General features: G+C 52.4%; 1 protein-coding gene across 1 annotated transcript in view; it reads right to left on the reverse strand.

Annotated features, from left to right (window-relative positions):
• Positions 1-1,261: 1,261 nt before the first annotated feature.
• Positions 1,262-21,186, reverse strand: part of CABLES1 (Cdk5 and Abl enzyme substrate 1) — a gene marked incomplete at its 5' end in the record, with an annotated part of 109,753 nt that continues 89,828 nt past the window's right edge. The window contains 4 exons of the mRNA XM_021686188.2: positions 1,262-2,264; positions 5,199-5,406; positions 6,572-6,678; positions 20,161-20,264. Coding sequence (XP_021541863.2) covers positions 2,124-2,264; positions 5,199-5,406; positions 6,572-6,678; positions 20,161-20,264 — 560 coding nt within the window. The remainder of the gene's footprint in view (positions 2,265-5,198; positions 5,407-6,571; positions 6,679-20,160; positions 20,265-21,186) is intronic.

Below are 21,186 nucleotides of genomic sequence, written 5' to 3' on the forward strand. Positions count from 1 at the left end.
GCAAAAGAAGCCTCTTGACAAAAATCTTTCATTCTTAGACCCCTCCCCACTCCACAGGCCCAAATAGTTTAAAATGAAGTCTTTAAAAAAAAAAAATGGACCAACTTCCTAAATTCATCTTGTAAATGCTGAAAACCAAACAGCCCCAAATTCAAGAACACTAGCCTGATTTTAAGACCCAGGAAAGACCCTGGTGTCATGTGTCACCCATCAGCCGTCCCCCTGAACTTGGCAGGACATCCGAGGCAGACGGACGGTGGGGAGCTCTGTGGGCAGTTTCTAGATGCCAGTGGCCTTGCTCCTCAGAAAGGCTTTCCTCTGCCAGGGACTCACCAGGGAGCCGAGCAGGCTGCGAACCTGGGGCAGCTCATCAGAGAGCGGCAAATGACAGACACCAGGAGGGGAAAAGGGCATGTTCAGTTCAGGCGCTGGAGACGCTCTGAACACCTCGTGCTTCATTCCCCATTTGCCTCATCCGCAGGAGGCAGGGACCCCTTAACGGTTAGTTGATTTAGAGACTGCATTCATCGTAGCCCCTGACAAAATCATGGTCTTACAACTGAATCCAGCCAAGGAAATTGGTTAGCACAGTACTTAGTACTAAATTCAGTTAAATCTAGGACTCGGGAGAAAGGGGAGTGTTCTGCTCTCTCCCCAGCTGTTTCATAAATTCCTCCATCCTGTGCGACTGTCAGATTCTTTCTAGCTCTGCTAAGTAAAGCTGTGCTCGGCCTCCCTGGCACCCCTTCCCTGGGGGGATGTGAGCAGCTCCACATCCGTGTGCAAGTGGGGACGGTGGCAGATGGCTCAGTAATGCAGGGAAGGGGCAACCAGAGCCACACGGGTGTCTACACATACGCACACATGTATACAGAAACGAAGTATTTTAATTCTTTTTACACGGCCCCAGGCCGCCTCCTGTCAGGAGCACTCCAGCAGGCCCCCCTCTTGTAGCTGCGAGGGGCTGGCTGTGGCGACGGCCCTCAGCACGGTCGTCCCGGCCAGCTGACCTTCTGCACAGACCGCTGTGCGGGCCGGTGAGCAGCCCCTGCCTCTGCAGCTGACCAAACCCCGCTCCAGATGCGGTGTGTCCCAGCTGGCAGAAGCCTCCAACCAGCAATCATGCAGCTTACAGCTACTCCGGATTTTTAGAAAATATTTATACAGAGCGAGCACAATCAATGTGCTTATTACGCACTCTAACGTAGAGTACAGGAATACACACCACGGAGCACAGCCCTAGCCGGCTCCAGAGCGGGCAAAGTGCGAAGGTCAAAGGTCAGCACGCAGCCTAGCGGCGGGAAGATACGGAGCGCGCGGGCCACGCCTTTCCACGTGACCTGTCCCACACCGAGAACTCGTCCTTTGTCCCGTTGGTGGTAGGAGCAGTAACCAAAACTATGGCATTTTCTATGGGCAGAGGATGTCAGACCATCTGTTACGGAGAGAGTGAGGATGACGGGACCCAGAGATTATCTAGAACTAATTGCTGAAGGTCAGGCTGGCTCAGGACCCCCAGGCAGAGGTCTGCTCTCTGGTGGCTGGGACTGGCTTTGGGGGCCGAGGACGGCTGACACGGAATCTCTCAGACACACACATTCTCCCCCTCACACGCCCCGGGTTGGGGGGGGTGCGTGGGAGTGCACTTCCAAGAGCGGACATAAAAATAGATTGGCACACTCTCTTGACACAGTGAGGGTATCTTTTAAAAGCTCCTCCCCAGCTGCTGCAAATTCTCTTCCCCACTCTGCTCTAGAACTTTGCACTCCTAAGCTGGATCAGGTCTGGAGGGGAGGCCCCGGACCACGCTTGCGAGGTTTGTATGTACCCAGGAAGAACACCAGCGTGGGGACAGCTGGGAAGTCTTGCCTGGGGAAAGCCAAAAGGCCTTCTGCCACCTTCCACACAGGTCTCCCCTTCCCCTGCTGCATAATAAACCGCTCACGGCTCATGCCGGCTCACCAGACCAGGACTCCCTGAAAAGTTTCCGGTACTGCTTCTACTCAATAACATGTTGAGAGGAAAAAAGGTTGGTATGTCAAGTTCTGTTTTTGCATTTCCAGTAGTAAGTGCTATTCCACAAGCTCCAAGGAAGTGGTCCGTAGCCCTCCTTCGGGCCTGTGCTAGGAGCTCTGGATTAGGCGTCTGTAATGGGGCATGACTTCATGCTCCGGCAGATGAAGAGCAAACTCCAAGGCCACTAACACTGGGAATTCAAAGGCAATCAGTTCTCGTCTATTTAGCCGGAACTTCTCTTCCAGTTTCTGCAACAGAATGAAAGGAATTAAGAGCATTTTAGCTTTGAAATCAAAATCTGAGGCTTTCTCCATGTGTACGCTCTCTATCCACCTGGCAATGACTGTTTACGGAAAAACCCCTTGGGGGCAAGACTGCGGAGGAAGAAAGGGGGGCATCCTAGTGGAGAAGGAACTGAACCACCCCAAGGACGCACGGTCTGCCAGGAGCCTGACATACAGCCCATGACTTCATTTAATCTCTCAATAATCATGCAAGGTCAATGCTATATTTATGTCCACTTTACAGAGGCGAGAAAACAGGATCAAGAGGGTAAGAAGTTTGTCTAAGGGGACACGCACAGTAAACTGCAACGCTGAACTCCAAACTCAACCAGGATTCAAACTCCACCTGTTACCGCAGATGATTCAGGTGTGGAGGGAAGACGAGGAAGATCACAAATCCTCTACAATAGTAGTAACTACGTGGTAGGTTCAGGATTGGGGCAGCTGACGATGTAGCTTGGGCCTTTCATCTCACACGCGAGGACCCAGACCTGCTGCAATCACCCGCCTTTCAGGCCGTCGTCCAGCTGGGGCCTCTGGGTGCGAAGGGCCTGCGCATGCAGCTGTGCTCAGCTCACACCTGGGGCCTCCCCTCCTGCACAGCCTCTCGTTCCACCCAGTGGTGGGGGCTGCGGGAGCAGAAAGGAAGGAGAACGGGGCGGGGGGTAGGGAAGGCCTTGTTTTTGCCAGGGTGCATTCTGCTTTGGCTTAATAAAAACAACAAGGACCACAAAACTCACCGGCAGAGCCGTCAGTGGCCACGTTCCAATTACAACTGGAGGAGACCTTGCGTCAGCCTCATGGCTCCTGCCAATGTCAGACCATGGCCTGCAGGCTCCGGGTGGCCACTATAGACTTTCGCCGGATGGTCCATTACTCAACACCAATAAATGTGCGTAACACCACACTCGTAAAGATTAGTTCAGTGAATATCTATGTAAATCTGTTGATTCTCAGCTCTGATTTGGTAACCAAAGATCCCTTCCATGTTCCTAAAAGTATATACTATACAAGTTAGACGATTATGCGCCATTTCTTAGAAGCAGTAAAGCACTGACTTAAAGAACACTTTCTTCCATCTATGGACGAATGGATAAGCAAACTGTGGCATATACATCCAGTGAGGTATTATTCAGCCTTAAAAAGGAAGGAAATTCTGACACCTGTTACAACATGGATGGATCTTGAAGACATAATGCTAAGAGAAATAAGCCCGTCACAAAAGACAAATAGTATGTGATTCCACTTACGCGAGATCGCTCGAGTCAGGTTCAGAGACAGAAAGCAGAACGGTGGTGGCCAAGGCCTGGGAGGGGAGGGGGAGTGAGTGCTTAATGGGGACAGAGTTTCAGTTCTGCCAGAAGAAAAAGTTCTGGAGACAGATGGTGGTGATGGCCACACAAGAGTATGAGTGCGCTTGATACCACTGAACTGTACACTTAATAAAAACGGTAAATTAAAGCAAAAAAGAATACTCTTTCTTATGTGGGAAGTACCTCCAATAGCTCCCTTTCTGCTTTTTCTCCTTTGCCACTGAGCCAGCTGCACCACTAGACACACAGGGCGCTGTCGTAGCCACGATTTGTAGTTGCTGGGTTCTAACGCTTCGCAGTCTGGGGCCTCGCTGACCCTGGAGGCTCAGCCCCTTCTAGGTAGGGTTAGCCAGCTCCTAGAGAGGGTGCACACCTTCAATGTGCAAACCAACCAATCTGAGGCCCACACCTCCACCATCTCCTCCATCCACTTCTCTCTCCACCTGCCCTCAGCACCCAGGGCCAGGAAGACAAGTAGGGACAGCGCCCCTGCCTCAGAGTCCACTCAAATGACTAGCTAGCCAGTCCGAAGCCTGCGTATCCTGCCTGTTCCTTCCCGTGGAACCCACAATAAAGACTCCTGCCCACAGTTCCCCCTTCTCCTTCTGCCTCCTGACCAACCATGGTACTTCCCCACATGACCCCCATGGTATGGTGTCCCACCCCGCCCCAATACGTATGTGGACACCCTATCCTCCAACGTGCTGATATTAAGTGGGGGGCTTCGGGAGGTTGAGGAGCTGATGAGTGCAGTCCTCAGGGTGTGATTAGTGCCCTTGCAAGAAGAGAGCAGCGAGCTTGCTTGTTCGCCTTCCCTGCCATGTAGGGACATAGTGAAAAGGAGGCCTTCATAAGCCAAAGAGGGGGCGCTCACCAGGACCTAAGCTGTTGGCACCTTGATCTTGGGACTCCCTAGCCTCCAGAACCGTGAGAAGTAAGTGTCTGTGGTTTAAGCCGCCCTGTCTATGGGATTTTGCTATGGCAGACCAACCTAAGCCACTTCTCTTGGGAACTGTGATAAGAAGCTATCTTTTCAATGGCAACGGTCTTCTGATCTGTTGGTTTTACCGTTTCTCAAATTTTCTATGAATACACTATTTTAAAACAGGCATTCACATAGCCACCCAAGATTGGGGTTTCCTTGCTTTGACAGGGCTCTCCTTTAAGAGTAGGAGGTACCCCTCAATTAAACCCATGCCCTTCCTCAAAGAGGAGGCAACTCAGGCCACAGGAAGCCGAGGTCTGTTGAGCCAAAGTGTCTGACGGACGCTCTGTGGTCACACCGCCCCCCAGTCCCCTTCCCGTTACAGTGGCTTCTGTGGTTTGAGAATAATTTCACCCCTCATGGTGTCTGGAAATGGATTTTTATGGTCAGACCCAATACTGGGGATCTTCGGTCTTGTCAAAGGGGATCATCCCTCTGTTCCAAGACAGCCTGAGCTGTGGGGGGCCCGACCTCCACTGCAGGATGACCTCACAGCCCCGGTCTCTCAGTGGCTGCTAACAATCAGAATTCTCCCGGGTAGGATCACCACCCAGGCTCTTCCCATGTGCTCCCTCAGCCAACAGGCCTCACGTCACTCACGTCAATTAAATGCTTGACTTCGTGCTTTCGGAGGTCACTTCCGATTTTGGCTGCTAACAGTACACATGCTCCAGCACAAAGCTTCCGGTTCTGTTTGTTTAGCTTTCCCTTGAGGGCGAGCTTCTCAAAATAGACAAAGGCCATGGCCACTGTGGGCTCCTCGAAGCCACAGTCCTCCTGGGCAAGCTTCCGCATCTCTCGCTTCAGACTGGAGAAAGAGAGGAAGGAACATTATCAGAACTTGGGAGTTTCAGGACTCCAAAGAGAAAGACTAGTCGATCCCGAAAGCATTTCCTTTTCCTCATTCCCAGAAGGGTGACGTGGAATGGGACTAAATCCTGAGGCGTAAGAAATTTCCATTCTATGTGGGCAACAGACTTAAGCTGATGGGGCTCTTCTCTCTTGGTGGAACTGTAGACCACGTCAGCAAGGGACACAGAAGACCACACTGAACCCAGGTGGTGTCTGAGGGTCTCTGGAACCTAGGTGTAGAGCTGTCCAAAGGGAAAGAGGGAAACCATGAGGGGAACTATGATCATTCCAGACAGACACCTAGAGAAATAAACGAGGTCCTTGGTACCAACTCCGAGGATCCGCCATGTTCAAAAACTGGCGGAAGAGGGATCAGGCTAACAGCACAACAACCAGTGTACTTAGGAATGCTACCCAACAAATGGACAAAGTGTGAATACTTCATTTTCCTCACGCCTTTGGCTTGGAACATGCCAGAATCAAATCAGTATTGGGCTATACAGCATGTAAATACTGGCACATAATCCCATGCTGTGTTGGCATATATTCTAGCCTCCGTCACTATGTGCACTGAGAGTCTGTCCTGATAGAGGCAACCCCAGGCAGCTCCTCTCCGGCCCGGCAGATTCGGGTCACCACAAAGTCAATCCAATCAGCTGCAGGGGAAACATGGGCCTGACTTTGCTTTGGCTGTCAACTCTCGGGTGGACGACTGTGGGCAGAGGATTATCTCAAATGCCATTAAACCAACTCTTTTCTGTTTTGTCTACATTTGAGAAAGCAGGGAACTGAATGTTTCCTATTCTGAGTTTTCTGTAACCTAACCCTGACTGAACTGCTAAGACTCAGACAGTAGGAAATTCTGATTCTTTCACTTAAGGAAACTCCCCCCACACCCATGTCACCTCGCGTCAAAAGCTCCGCCTTCTGTCCTGCTTCCTTGGCTCTCACTCACGGAGGCAGGAGTCAGCCAGCAGCGGGTGAGCCGCTCCTTGCTGCACGCACCTGTGTTTTACTTCCCTGAACTACACGAGGAACCAGCATACAAAGCGGGAGCTTATTAATGCATGCCAGGAGAGGGCTTGAATGGAAAGTTCAAGTGGATGTCGAGCCTCACGTACCTCCTTATTTTGCTGAGTGTTAACTTAATGTGAGGAAACTTCTCCTTGAAGGTCTCATTCATGTCCTTCTTGAGATCTGAGGGCTTCACGTAGTCGATTACTGTGGTCTGTAACAGGTTGGGCAACTCAGGTCACTCTTAAAAATTTTTTTAAAGATTTTATTTATTTATTTGAAAGAGAGACAGAGCCCCAGTGGGGAGGGGAGGGCAGAGGGAGAGGGAGAAGCAGACTCCCCACTGAGTAGGGAGCCTCACACGGGGCTTGATCCCAGGACCCTGAGATCATGACCTGAGCCGGGCTCCCTGCTCAGCGGGGAGCACTGCTTCTCCCTCTGCTGCTCCCCCTGCTTGTGCGTGTGCTGACAAAATCTTTAAAAAAAATAAAAATAAATAAAATAAGGGTCATGGGTAACAATTACGTGCACATTATGGCCAACTTACACCACTTCTGACAGCACCAAGCAGTGAGGAAGCCCGGAGGAGAAGCACGGCAAGGGCCCCCCTGAGCCCGAGCACCTGCAGGGACACAAATCCCCATTCCAGCAGGCAACTTCGGGGAGCAGCAGCCTCCACACAGCCAGCAATCAGGGTCTGGCAGGGAGGGAGCCCCTCTTTCAGTTCCTGGGCCTCAGCCTGTTACTTAGCAGCGTTTAGGGCACGGACGGTAGACCCGCACACACGAGGCTTCAAGCCACACTTGACCATCGCTAGTCGTCCGGCTGTGGGACGTTTCTCACCACCCCAAACATCAGGTTCCACATCTGTAAGATGAAAACAGCTAACAGTGCCTACTTCACATGGCTATTATAAGAACTATGGGGGAAGTCAAGGGCTCAGTGCAGCGCTTGGCATACAGCAAGCACTTAATAAATGTTAACTATTCTGGGCGCCTGGGTGGCTCAGTTGGTTAAGCGACTGCCTTCAGCTCAGGTCATGATCCCAGGGTCCTGGGATCAAGTCCCGCATCAGGCTCCCTGCTCACTGGGGAGTCTGTTTCTCCCTCTGACCCTCCCCCCTCTCGTGCTCTCTCTTTCTCATTCTCTCTCTCAAATAAATAAGTAAAATCTTTAAAAATAAATAAATAAAAAAAAATAAATGTTAGCTATTTTTTCGTTGTGGGAAAATATACATCACATACAACTTACCATTTTAACCATTTTAAAGCATGCGGTTCAGTGGCATTAAGTACATTCACGCTGGTGTGTGGCCATCACACCACGCATATCCAGAACTCTCATCATCTTGCAAAACCAAAACTGTCCCCCAAAACTCCCTATTACCCCGCCCCCACCCCAGTTTCCATTGGCAACCGCCATTCTGCTTTCTGTCTCTGAACCTGACTTCTCTAGGACCCTCATACAAGTGGAATCATACAGTGTTTGTTCTTCCGTGGCTGGCCTGTCTCCCTCAGCATTACGTTCTCCAGGTTCAACCACAGTGCAGCTCGGGTCAGAATTCCTTTCCTTTTTAAGGCTGGGTAACCTTCCATTGCGTGTATATGATGTCAGCTAGTAGTAACAGTCCTTTAAACGTTTGGTTTCTTCCTCTTCCCCTCCCCTTCTTCTTTCTTTAGCAGGCTCTTTGCCCAACGTGGGGCTTGAACTCACAAGCCTGAGATCAAGAGCTGCATGTTCTCCAGACCGCGCCAATCAAGCGCCCCTCCCCTCCCCCTTTCTAATCCTATCCATCTTTAAAGACTGGTTCCTTCGAGGCCCGTCTGAGCACCCGGGTCTTCCTGACTCATTTGTGCTATTCGGTATTAACTCTGAATGAAACACAGTCTCTGGCTGGGTCTCACCATGTTAGCCTCACTCCTCCTCCTCGGGATTCTGCTTTCAAAGGGCAGCAACAATGCCTGATGCCTCTCTGGCTGGCTGCTGGCAATAGCCTTCACCAGGCAGAGCCCGGGAAAGGAGCAGGTACGGATTCTGCTGAGAAGGCCCGTTCCTGGGGATGGCTTCTGCGGCCTGGCCTCTCCCGAGGGACATGTCCCCACGTTCCTCCATGGCTCTACACCAGTGGGCAGCTAGCTGTAAACACCTCCGTTCAGAAGACGCTTGGCTGGACAGGATTTTAGAAGTGGCACGTGGGAGGCCTCCGGTGTCCGTTAATAACCGAGAGGAGACACAGCCAGTATGTCCCAATTCACACTGATCTAAACAGCATCTTCGTAACAGCAGCTTTGGCGAGTAAAAGCGAAACCATGGCAAGATGAACTCAAAACGGTTCCACCAAACTTGTTCAGAACCTTCTCAAATTCTGGGTGGAAGCAGACTTGGTGTGATGCCAAGAGTTCTTCCGTGGCGCCATGTCTTTCTGGCCTGATCCAGAAGGCTCTCCCTCAGCTGGCCCAGGACACGGCCGTTCTGGGAGCCGCCCTGTGCATGCACCTGTGATGTGCTGGCAAGGAGCAAGGGAGTGGCACCGTGGCCCCAGTGTGCAAACATAAGCATGCACACACTTGTGTGCAGTGATGTGCCGGGCGGCGAGAGGAGCGCGGCACGGGACTTCACGGAGGCCACGTACTATCTCGCAGAGTGGACGCTTCCCCTGTGGCAGCCCTCCAAGACACGTTTATCATCCCCGGCAGACGGGGCTGAACAGGATGTACAATTTTTCATTTAGGAAAGTGGCAGCAGAATGGGGAACTACCTCTAACACGGTTACCTCAAGCTGGGCCCACTGGCCAATCAGCCAATTCTTCTGTTCCCGAAATACCCAGCCCTCCCTCCCTCTTCTACCCCACACCAGGCACCCCGAACTCTCAGGGACAGACTCTCCTGCTCATCCTTGGTGGACGCAAGTCTCGAGGAGAGACTCATAGGCCCTTGCTGGGGACTAAAGCCGGTGAGCTCCAAGCAAGGATATCTCGGAGTGGGAAGGGGTGGTCTGGATCCTTCTCTGTGGCAGCCACAGCAGCTGCGCTCTGTCCTACATGCATACACACACAGAGAAGCGGCCTGCGGCTGCGAGCCAACCACCTCGTCTCCCGGACGTGGACGCAGAGGCTCAGAGGGGGAAGGGGCAGGGCCAGCCCCAGGAGCCAGGGCTCCCAGTTCGCCACCTGCACTGCCTTCCTGCGTTTCCGCTCTTAACCGGGCTAAAAGGAGCAGGGGAGACAGCTCGGGACTGCTGGCAGGTAGGAAGGGCCGGCTGGCGGTGGGCAGCTCTGCCTCCAGCAAGGGGGGAACCCTGAGAAAGAGGTGCAGCCTCCCGAGGTCTCGCCTCTGCTTCCCTGAATGAGGACGAGCACCTGGCGCGGCTGCTTCACAGGTTTCTCCCCAAGCGCCGACAGAGACCACCACGTACCTAACGGACACTGGAGAAGTCTATCGAGAGCACAGAGGCAGGCGATGGCAGAGGGCCGGGCTCTGCACCAGGTGCGCTGAGTCAGCGTGTGAGGGCGGGGGGGGGGGGGGGGGGGTGCCTGGGATCCATCCTCACAGTCACGTTGCCCGGGTGACTTGCACATCCAGCAGTCTCCTCGCCTGGCTAGCACCCAGCCACGGCTCAGCCTGGAGCCGCTTCTGCGGGATCATCTTCCCTAAAGCCCCGGCGGCCAGGTCACTCTCGCAGTGACTCACCCTCACTACACGCTATGGTCTGGAGAGCTGGCCCTCTCCCGGGACGCGCCCTGCTCTACATCCAGATTCCTTTGCAGCTAGGATCCCAGGTACCACGCCGGTTCCTCCGGTCCCGCGCACCAGCACAAGGCGGCACCACTGGAGCGGAAGCTGGGCTTCTTCCTGCTGCTCCTTCCATCTCAGAAGGACCGCACACACCAACAACGCAGCTCAGCCTGCAGCCCTGCGCCCAGGCCTTGCAGGAGAGACCGTTTTCACAAGTAACCCTGTCCTCACTCTTGGGGTACAGAGCCCAAGGCCTACTTTTCCTGAGAGCAGGAGTGGACACATACATTTATTTCCAGGCTGGTCCTGGAGAGGGGGGCAGACGGCGGGCCAGTGAGCCAACACGGAGTCCCTGGGCCCAAGGCCTGGCTCCCAGTGTGGGCAGCACACAGCAGCCGCAGGCATAGCTAAGCCCTCGCGTTCATCTTCTAGGTGACAGAATTCCTCTGAATCCGCTCTGCTGTCCAGAGGTACAGAAGCGGCATTCCGTCATCCTCCCCGCGTGGAGTTTCCAGCCTCAAGGCCATGTCCTTGCCACTGTTCTGGCGTGGAGTGGGAAGCCTGCTGGCAGCCTATCCCTCTACTGCTTTATCTGGCTGTCACTGGGCTACTCTGTGGGTCTTTTCTAAAGTAGATATGGTACATTTTGGGGTGGGGGATCTCTGCAAACCTCCATCCCTGTCAAGGCCCCCCATTTCCTGACCCCCATGTGGCTGGCAGCCTTCAGGACAGTGTGGCAGAAGGAAGGGCTCCATTGGATATGGGAGAGCTGGGCCCGGCATTTCCAGGGTGGCTGCTCTGGGAAGTCCAAAGGCATCCAGGGAAGGAGAGGAGAACACGGACTACCGGAGGCTTGCAGCCACCGTCCCCGAGGCACGGGCCCAGTGATGCCATCACTTTAGTCCATCTCCTGACATCGATGGTGGGGTAGGCTGGCTTCTGGGGCAATGAAAGGCCTCCACGACGCAAGACAGGAGGAGGATGGTGGTAGGCTGGGGATGTCAGTCTGAGCACCTTAGGCAGGTAGAGAATGCAACAGTGGTTGCCTCAGTTTCCTGTGCTGCCATCACCCAGTACCACAGGCTGTGCGGCTTAAACAACGGTCTCTCGGTTCTGGAGGCTACGAGTCTGAGATCAAGGTGTCAGATGGGTTCCATTCTCTCTAAAACTATGGCCAGAATCCTTCCTTGCTTGTTCCTAGCTTCTGGTAGTCCCAGGCACCCCTCGGCTTGTGGATGCATCACTGTAGTCTCTGCCAATCCTCACCCGGTATGCTCCCCACGTGTCTGTTCACATGGCTGTCTTCTCTCTGGCTCTCTGTTTATAATGACATCAAGTCATACTGGGTTAGGCCCGCCTTACTCCAGTATAACCCCAGCTTAACTAGTTTGTATCTGCAAACACCCTAGTTCCAAATAAGGGTGACAATCTGAGGTCGTAGGGGTTAGGACCTCAACCGTTCAACCCAGTGCAGCGGTGCGGACTCCAGCTGCCCTTCGCAGGCCAGACACAACTGTCCCACTGGCCGTGGCCCCAACCCAGGCGGCAGGTGCTGTTGGCCTTGGCCTCGCTGTGTGGGAGCCCTTCCAGTTTCTTCTTTCTCCACCTCCCTTGCTTGCTGGGATAGCTCCGTCCTCAGTCTTGCTATCGTCTCTGCTTCTCTGAACTGCGGCTCTGTGAGGGAAGATCACAAACTCTGGAGCCAGAACCCCCGGGTCAGACCCCAACTCCACCGCCCAGTAGCTGGGGGGCCCTAGTCAAACTGCTCAGTGTCCTGTGCTTCAGGTTCTTCATCTGGCTTCTCCATCATCTGCTGCATGTCGACAGATCTGTGGGGCTGTTTCAGGTCCGACTTCAACTCAGCAGCTTGGGGTCCACGACCAGGGCAGCTGAGTGGGCAGCCCCCAAAGCGATCATCTGCTCCCTGCTGACCCCGCACAGCCCAGACTCTGGGTCCTGGAGGAATCACCCTGAGCCCACGGCCGCTGGGTCAGGCAGTTCCCAGAGGGGATGACGCTCCTTGCTGTCCTCTGCTCCAGTTCCTGTTGAGAACTGCTCTCCAGAACAGAAGCAGACAAGATTCTCCTGCGTGGCCCTGTCTGTCTTGAGAGTGCCTTATGACCTCTTGAGAGGCAGGACCTCTCGACCACCCGGAAGGCAGCTACCCTCTTTCCAGCGACAGAGGTGAGCCGAGGGGGCAGTACCAGAGGCTGAGCTGCACGTACGGGGTTACAATGGGCCCCCCATTACTCAGCCCTTCTGGCTTGAGAGAAAAATGAATGAAAAGTGAGGCCACTGCTAGGCACCAGGCTCCCCTGCAAGTCTAACTGTATAGAGACTCCTAATGCCCAGGTTTTGCCCGTGCACGTTACTATGAATCAAAGCTCTAATAAACAGGCTGTGGTTCCTTCCTGGCCTGGGATGGCCTGGGACAGACTGAGTGACCACTGTTTTCAATGCCACCTAATTCCAGGCCATGGGATTTGCCGGACGTAGGGCTCCTTGTGGCCCAGGGCAGATGCCGACAGCTGGGCCAGGCCACGTGGCACATGGAGAGCTCCAGCCCCGTGGTGCTTGCAATTTTGCAGAGGGGCCATTCCACTCTTGGGATGAGAGGTAGCCTGAGTGCACGTTCGTGCGGCGGCCTGCCTGCAAGAAGCTGTGTATGCAGCCGCATGAAAGGGGAGAGAGGAAGGTCAGCTGGGAGGAAACCACCCAAAACGCAGAGGTGCAATTCAGAAAGGGGCCTGGCCCGCCGGGGATGGGAGGCAGCGTCAGGAAGGCCCGCTGTGAGGCTGACAACTCAGCTACCTTCCAAGACACCAGGAAAAGAAGGGAAGGCCAGAACTTAGCTATCTATCTGGAAGAGTCTACCATATGGACACACTGAGAGATCTTTGGCTTTTTCAAGAACAAAGACTGACTTAGGAGAGGAGGGAGGGAAGGGACCTTGGGCCTCCCCCGGCTCACAGCACCGGCCACAATGCTGTGCAGGGGGGCGCCTCAGGGGGCACTGGACGCAGTGGGAGACGGGGGGGGGGGCAGGTGAGGCAGGGAGCTGAGGCAGGTGTGTGTGGGGGGTACCTATACCCCAATAACAATGCTGGAGAACAAAGAGGAGCTCAGAGCTGACAGGCTGCTGGTCTGGTTTCAACTGAAACAGTATAAAAGGTGCTTCCACTTTGGGGGCTGGTAAGTCCCTCCTGTCTTCCCTATTCTCCGGCCCTGCACATCTCCCCGGGCATTCTTACGAGCAGCTCGGAACAGATGTGCGCTTGCTCTAGACTCAGCTACGTTTCCCCTCTGGGTCACGGGAGCTCCTGGGGCAGAACATTCCAAAGGAACGAGGGCTATCAGGCAGTGCTCCCTGCAGCTCCTTCCAGCCCCAACGGCCCCCCACACAGCCCCCGCATGGCCGGGGTCCTCCTGCCTGACCGCGCCAGCCCCCCAAGCTCAGCCGGGCACTGGAACGCAGACGTTCCGTGCTCGCTCAGGTCGTTAAGCAGAGCGGCAGCCCTCGCTCCATCCATCTAACCACGAACAGCTGGGCATTTTGGCTCTTCTCGGCATTTTCCCCTTTCAGTAAGAGGACAAGTAAATCACAAGGAAAACTGTGGGAATGAGCAGAAGGCCTTCACAGCCTGGGGCAGCATTTGGTGCTATTTCTACCCAACGGATTCCAAATCCATAACCCTGGATTTACTCTCCCTTCCTAGCCCTGAGGGGGGCAGCTCTTCAGTTTCCCTCACTAAAATGAAATCATTTGCAAATCAAGGAGAGAAACACAGGAAAAACTGCTTTTGCTTCAGGTTTATGCTGCCAGTGTGGATTTACCAGGAAGTGCAAAAGCAGGCCCACAGTTTCAGGTATTTGTCAAATATTTATGTGGTACTACAGAAACTTCAAGAACAGTGTCTTCACTCACTTGAGAGGACTCTGGGTGGGTGTGGCCCTGAGTTCACTCACACTCTCACACACACACAGAATTTGGATGCACTTCTAAATACATGCTTCTTAAGTGGTTGCCTCAGAGCAGGAGCTGAAGAACTGTGTACGGGGCACCATGTTAAGACCACAAAATGGTCACTGAAAATCTGAGACAAACACATAGAATGGAAGATGCTACAGCACCTTGCATAAATGTAAAGCTAATTATTTCATTTTGTATTCTTTTTATATAAGATGAAAAGAAAACCACAACACTGATACACGCTACAACGTGGATGAACCCTGAAAACATTATCTAAGTAAAAGCCAGACACAAAAGACCACATAGTGTATGATTCCATTTTTATGAAATGTCCAGAATAGCCAAGTCTACAGAGACAGAAAGTAGATTAGTGGTTGCCTAGGGCTTAGGGGGTGGAGGGATGAGGGTACAGGAGCTTCTTCTGGGGATGATGAAAATGTCCTGAAATTAATTATGATGATGGCTGCACAACTTTGTGAATGTCCTAAAAACCACTTAATTATACACTTATGTATTTTCTATTTTTAGTGGGCTCTACGCCCAATGTGAGGCTTGAACTCAACCCCTGGACCAAGAGTAGCATGCTCCACCGACTGAGCCAGCCAAGGCGGCCCTATACACTTTAAAATAAAGTGAACTGTATGCTATGTGAATTATATCCAATAAAGCTGTCACATACACACAACCCAAAAAACCCCTAAAGCCAGAAAACAAACCCACCACAATGCAATAGGGCATTTAAGAAGGCATTTTATTTTAACACTTGCACCAAAAGCTGGTGGGCCTCAGAGATCCCACTGCTCAGCTCCTATGCAGGTGCCTGGCAGACTGTCCGTAGAGCTGGGGAAGCTCTAAAGCCCCTCCAAGTCTCAGGAGAGGCCTAGCAATGGTGTTATTGTAATGACTTATTATTTTTCCTAAACTGAATGAGCTTCAAGCACCTTGAAACCTGAGGGCCCTGGAAGGAGCCTTACAAGGGAGTATCCCCTGGGGCTCAAGCTGCTTTAGCTTCTCTATAAACCCACCCTGCAGACAGGTAAGTACCTATGTCATCAAAATGGCTTTCAGTGGAAAAGAAATATGGTGAGGGAAACCAGAGCCCAACTGCCTGCCACACAGAAAGTTGACTTAGCCTTCCTTTTATTGAGTCTTAAATTTCCCACTGCTCAGCCATCTCATACTGTGCCGAAAAAGTTCTAAGACATATTCCCACAACACTGGGGAGGTCTGGGGGTAAGGAGGAGGAGTTTTTCTAGGAGTAGTGAATAGGCACTTTATCAAGAAGATCAATCCAAGAGATGTCCTCTCGAGATTTATATACCTATAGATATCATAAAGGTTATTAGTCGGTTTTCCTTCTGATGTCAAAATAGTTTGAGAGGGATTTCTTCCTGAGAAGGAAAAGGATCCAGATACGCATTCAAATAACATTAACTTTGTTGGCATTATCTCAGTCAGCTCTTTTGCTTACTTTCTCCTCTTAATTGCTCTCCACACCCAGAAAAGGAAGAAAAAACAAAACCACTACTGACTTCAGCTGCCAGGTTCTAATGATAAACAACCACTTTCTGGCCAAACTTTAATTACAAGGCAGGCAGCGCACAGAGCAGGAAGCAGCCGGTTCGGACTCGAGGCCTCGCGCCCGCCCTCACCACACTGAGAAACACCATCATTAAGCTAAGGCCCTACGAGAACCTGCATGTAGCCAGGAGGCTCAACATACTTTCCTACTCTGTGGTCACCGTCTAGAAGCTTCAGGGCCAAAACCACAGGGGCAGCTGCGACTGGGGTTTCTAGACTTGTCCCACGAATTTTTTTTTTTTTTACTTCAAAATTTCCCCTTTGCCCTTTCACAGCGGCTAATAGTGGGAGTGACTTGCACAGATGAAAGTTAAAAACCAGTGTCACTCCGAATGCAAGGTCAGCTTTAAACGGCTGCCACTTAAACTTTGTACATGACAGGCTTCCTTCTAAGCCTCAGGGAAATGTTTGCCTCTGGAACTCTCCCACTTTTGAAGGCATGGCAACTGTGACCACGAGTGGCCTTTTTATCTGGTACTTAGAACACACATGAATGAAAAGACTCATCCAACCACATCCTGGCGGGTTAACATCAGCTACACTAGGACCCAAAAAGCCCGCTCCTGGGTATTTACCCAGGAGAAATGGAAACATATGTCCACGCAACACTTGTATAAGAATGCCCATGGCAGCAATATTCATGGTATCCCTTCCCAGGAAACCACCCAAATGTCCATCAATAGGAGTGGAGATAAATAAACTGGGGTATGTCCTTACAAGGGAACCCTAACTCGGCAATTTAAAAAAACCCAAACTACTGATATGTGCAACATGAGTGAATCTCACCTATTCTATGAAGGAAGAACCAAAAAAAAAAAAATTTTAAAAAGCACATAGTTTATGATTCCACTTACATAAAGCGCTAGAATAACTATGGTGACACAAGTCAGAACAGTATGGACAGGAGGGAACTTTCTATGGGGAAAGAAATGTTCTATCTTGATTGAAGCAGAGGTGACAAAATTCATGGAACTGTACACTTAAAATGTGTGCATCTGATCATACATAAATTACAACTTAATATGAAAAGAGAAAACAAATAAATAGTGGCTGGGGGATGCGATGGGGCGAGAGGTTTAGCGCATCACTTTCTGGGCTGCTTGATTCTGCAGAGGCCGCATGAACATCTCAGACCCTGAAATGCCACAGCCCCTGGTTCTCAGGCTTGAGGCCTCCACTGGGCTGGCCTCCCCTGAGCTGCGCTGGCAACCTAAGGGAGGCAGGCATAGGCTTAGGCAGCAGGACCCCCACAGGCCTCGAAGGCCAATATGAAGGGCGGTGGGCAGTGCTGCGCATACAGTCAGCCTGGCACTTGGCCGTACCCTTGCCCAGCCTTCCAGCAAAGGCCACTGACAGGAAGCCCTTGGGGAGGGGACAGAGGAGCCCGGGCCTCATAGGCTTCGCACAGGTCTGACGTCCACCTGCAGGGGGTGCCCTGCCAGTGATGAGGGTTCACATCCCAGGAGGAAAGCTCTAAGCTGGGTGAGTTTGTCTAGGCAGAGTGCCTCCCACCCACCCACAGGCCAAGATGGGCCCCAGACCCTCAAAGGAGGTTTTCAACAGCCTGAGTCAAGTAACCGTGTAGCTCTGTTTACCCTGGTAGTCTGTGCCTATTACAAGCACAGCTCCGTGTGCCTGGGGTCGAGTAAGTATGGCAAATCTGTCAGGATCATCATTCTCTGGGCTTGCCTTGTGTGTGTGTGTGTGTGTGTGTGTACATGCGTGTGAGTAAGTATGGAAAATCTATCAGGATCATCATTCTCTGGGCTTGCCTTCTGTGTGTGTGTGTACGTACGCGTGTAGAGGGAAGGACAGTGACTGTCATTGTTAAAAAATACTGATTTGATACACTCTCCCTCTTTCACCCCCCTTCACGAGACAGGGTCTTGCACATGGGCCTTTCCCACCAAGGCCTGGAATGGCTGCTCCTTCTTACCCCTCATACTCACCTTCAATGCCATTTCTTCAGGGGAACCTTCCTGGAGGTAGACCTCCCACCTTCACCCCCCTACCCTGCCCCCATCATCTCCTACCACTTTTCTTCATCCTCCTCATGACTGCAGTGACTTGTCTGCTTGCTCACCATCTGACTTCCCCACCTGCTGTAAGGCTGAGGAAAATGGGGATTGTGGCCGGTTTGTTCTCCACTATATAAGGAAGCATCTGGCCTGGCACACAGTAGGGCCTCAGGCAGTACTGGCTTAGTGGACAAATTCTGTATCTTCAAGCAAACCAACCAAAACCAAAACCCCCATGCGTACTTGTGCAAGTTTGCATGTGAAACAGCCCTATAATCCATGCCTGCTTCTGGAGAAGTCTCCTGGGAGCCAGTCTGAGGCTCTCTGTAACACAAGACATGCATGGCAGTGACAGAGAATGCTGAAAAGTGGCTGTCCCATATCTGATCAAAGTACAAATCTCTGCGGCCAGAAGAAGAGATGTACATCTTATGGAACTGACCAGAAAATGCAGTTCACGAGCCATTTCATTCTCTAAAACACATACTATTACAGGAAGCAGGGGCTGCAGATGCAACCTGGGAAAATGAAAAATGAGCCAGTTGGGAACATAAAACGCGGAGGACAGGACATATATGCTGACTTGGCAAGTCATCTAGCACAGTGCCCAAGGAGGAAAATGCCCTGTGTGCACAGGCACGTGATGTAGTCTGCGACCCAGAACCTTGAGGCTCACAGTGAAATCACTTAAAGAAAAAAATAAGATCTGGCACCAGACTGCCACCAGGCCTACAGGAGAGGTCCACGTTATCGCCAGACATGACATAGCCCAGAGAAGAGCTCCCTGCCAAACCCCAGTCGGTCAAAAATAGTGCCCTCTCTTATTCTCTTGGTTACTTAGAAATCTGTTAAACTGTTGGCCCAAAGAGTCCTCCCCCGAGGGCGGCCGTTCTGCCACTGACTGCTGAGGGATGTGGGAGTCCCAGGCCAAGTGAGAAGAGCACCAGCCTCAGCCCCCACTTCCTGTCTGTCAACTGTGACGGCCTCACTCAGACTCCCCAAGCCACAGTTTCCTGACCATTACTTAGTAAGTAAAGCAATGAACAGCATAAAGAATCCTATTCTTACACAAGTTGTGACGTTTCAGTTGCTTCCTCCTTCATATTAGAGCGGCGATTCTGGTCATTTATTAAACACTTATTATGTGCTAGCTTACATGAATACGGCCTGGCGTTATAAAAGTAACAACTAATCTTAACAGGTCTTGGAGTGGGGAAAAAAAACATACATGGCTCTGGTTCTGCTTTTTGTGTTAGGAGGTGGGAAATAAGGATGGGAGAGTGAGAAGCAGGGGCAATTTTAAACTCAATGCCTTTGGTAATTCATGCTGACTCAGCATAGTGTATTAGAATAGGATTTTTGCTGGAAGCAACTGCCAAGGACCTCTGCCTGGTGTCTGACGGCAGCTACTTGCCAAATGTTCAGGGAAGAAAGCGAGGCTGGAGGGTGGAACCCCAGTGCTGAGACCTCTCAGTTCAGAGTGAGTGTTCAGGGGCCCTCTGAGTAAACGGGGTCCCACTCTGGCCTCTGCAGACACAAGAGCCCAGAAGAGGCTGGGGCTGCTACGAATGGCCCGGGCTGGGGAGGAGCAAGGGAACCGGAGCGGGATGTTGTGAGCTGCGCCCGCCCCCTCTGGGCCTTTCAGGGAGGTGGTGGGAGCATTCTGGGTTGGTGTTGTCCTGCCTGATGCCATGTGCGGCAGGCCTGGCCTGGCAGCTTTCCCACAAGCCCAGCTCTCCCCTTCTCCCACGGCTGCCCGGGATCCGCCTGCCGCTGAGTTGGGGCAACTCTGCCCCAAGAAAGTACACAGGACCCAGACAGGCCCCACGGGCATCTGGAGAAACGGCAGACCAAGTGGTGGGAAATGGTGGTCAGCCAAAAGCAGAAACCAAAATTACACAAAGGGAAAAACAGGAAGAGTCCATGAAGCAAAAACGGCAAGTAAAGGTTTTGCATTTAACGCCCAGAGTGGCCTACCTTCACTCTCCCAGGAGAGAATTCTGTCATCCGGAGCCCAGTGCCCAGTTTGCCTGGAGTGCACGTGGAGGCCTACAGTCACCAGGGAACTCCAAACAGAGCTGAACCTGAGGGGCCTGACCCTCCCCTAGTGGGGTCTACAGATGTAGGAGCTCAGGTGTGTCCTCCAAGAGGTGAGGGTCCCTGACCAAAGTGATGTATGCAGGCCAGGTGACGAGAAGAACCCAGGACCAGCCCGTGCTGGGCCTTCTGTGAGCAACCTACACTGGGGAATCCCCTAGAAGCTCCTTAGGCCGCGCAGTGTTTGAACCAGCCCCGAGGCCAGAGAGCGGCCGCCTGTTAGGGTGAGCATGCCTGAGGGGCAGCAGGGGTGAGGCTGAGGGGGTGAGCAGACTGTCTCTCCACCACTACTCACCATGTACGAAGGAAAGATCAGAACTCGTTTGTGCTTGCCACAAGGCCACTGGGGGTCATCCAGGAGATTTGGGTCATAGTCCATAAAGTCTCCCAGGTCGCTACCTGAGGATCACACACAGAATAATCAATAGGGGCCCCAGACTCCCTGAAGCAGAAGCAGGAGGGTGGATGCCAAGACTAAAGTTAGACTGAAGCAAGGCCGGCCTCAGGTCGTTGAGCCCAGAGTCACACCGCACACTCTGCCCCTTAGGAAACATCCCTACATGCCAGTGAAGGGTATCCCCTGCACAAGGGGGGGTCACCAAATAGTTAACATTCTCACAGTTTTTCCACTTTAGAAAATTATGTATCACTCCCCCCGACCTGAAGTGAGCACTCGGGTTACAAAATGGGGCACCAAGAAGGCGCATTTGCTGAACCTGCAGATCAAACGAGTAACTCAAGTCCTGCCCCTGAGCCGCATGTTTCTGGTGTGAAAGCTTCCAGGCAGGCTGCTGTGTCCGTCCACAGATCAGAGTGGCGCCAGGGCAAACAGCTGTCAACGGCCAGAGCTTGTGGGAACCGAACGACAGTGCTTCCAAACTCAGCACCCGCACAGGCCTGAGCAATTTCCCCCCTTCACCTGGAGTTTCTCTGGAGTTTTCTCCCTTGTTTGAGTCTTACAAAGGTTTGCAGAGGCAAAGCTAGAAGCAAGCAAGCCCTCCTTCACACTCACAGGCCACGAGAATCACAAAAAGTTCTCACACCTGATCCAAATCGGAACACTGGGAAAATATTGGCAAGAACCAGGGTGAGATAAGGAGCTGGGTGGTGGGAGAGGGTGGAGGGAGAGGGTGGAGGGAGAGGGTGGAGGGAGAGGGTGGAGGGAGGGGGCGGTCTAGCCATATCTGCACGCTACAGATGGCCTTGGCATTTCTCCTTGCGGGAGCTCGGGAGTTGGTGGCTGAAACATCTCATTGGTGAGGTCCCCCTGTGGCCTGGCTGTGAACCTGTATGGCCTGAAATCGGGCTTGCCCCAAAGTCA

The sequence above is a fragment of the Neomonachus schauinslandi genome, chromosome 14 (assembly GCF_002201575.2).
Source record: "Neomonachus schauinslandi chromosome 14, ASM220157v2, whole genome shotgun sequence".
NCBI classification, from domain to species: domain Eukaryota; kingdom Metazoa; phylum Chordata; class Mammalia; order Carnivora; family Phocidae; genus Neomonachus; species Neomonachus schauinslandi.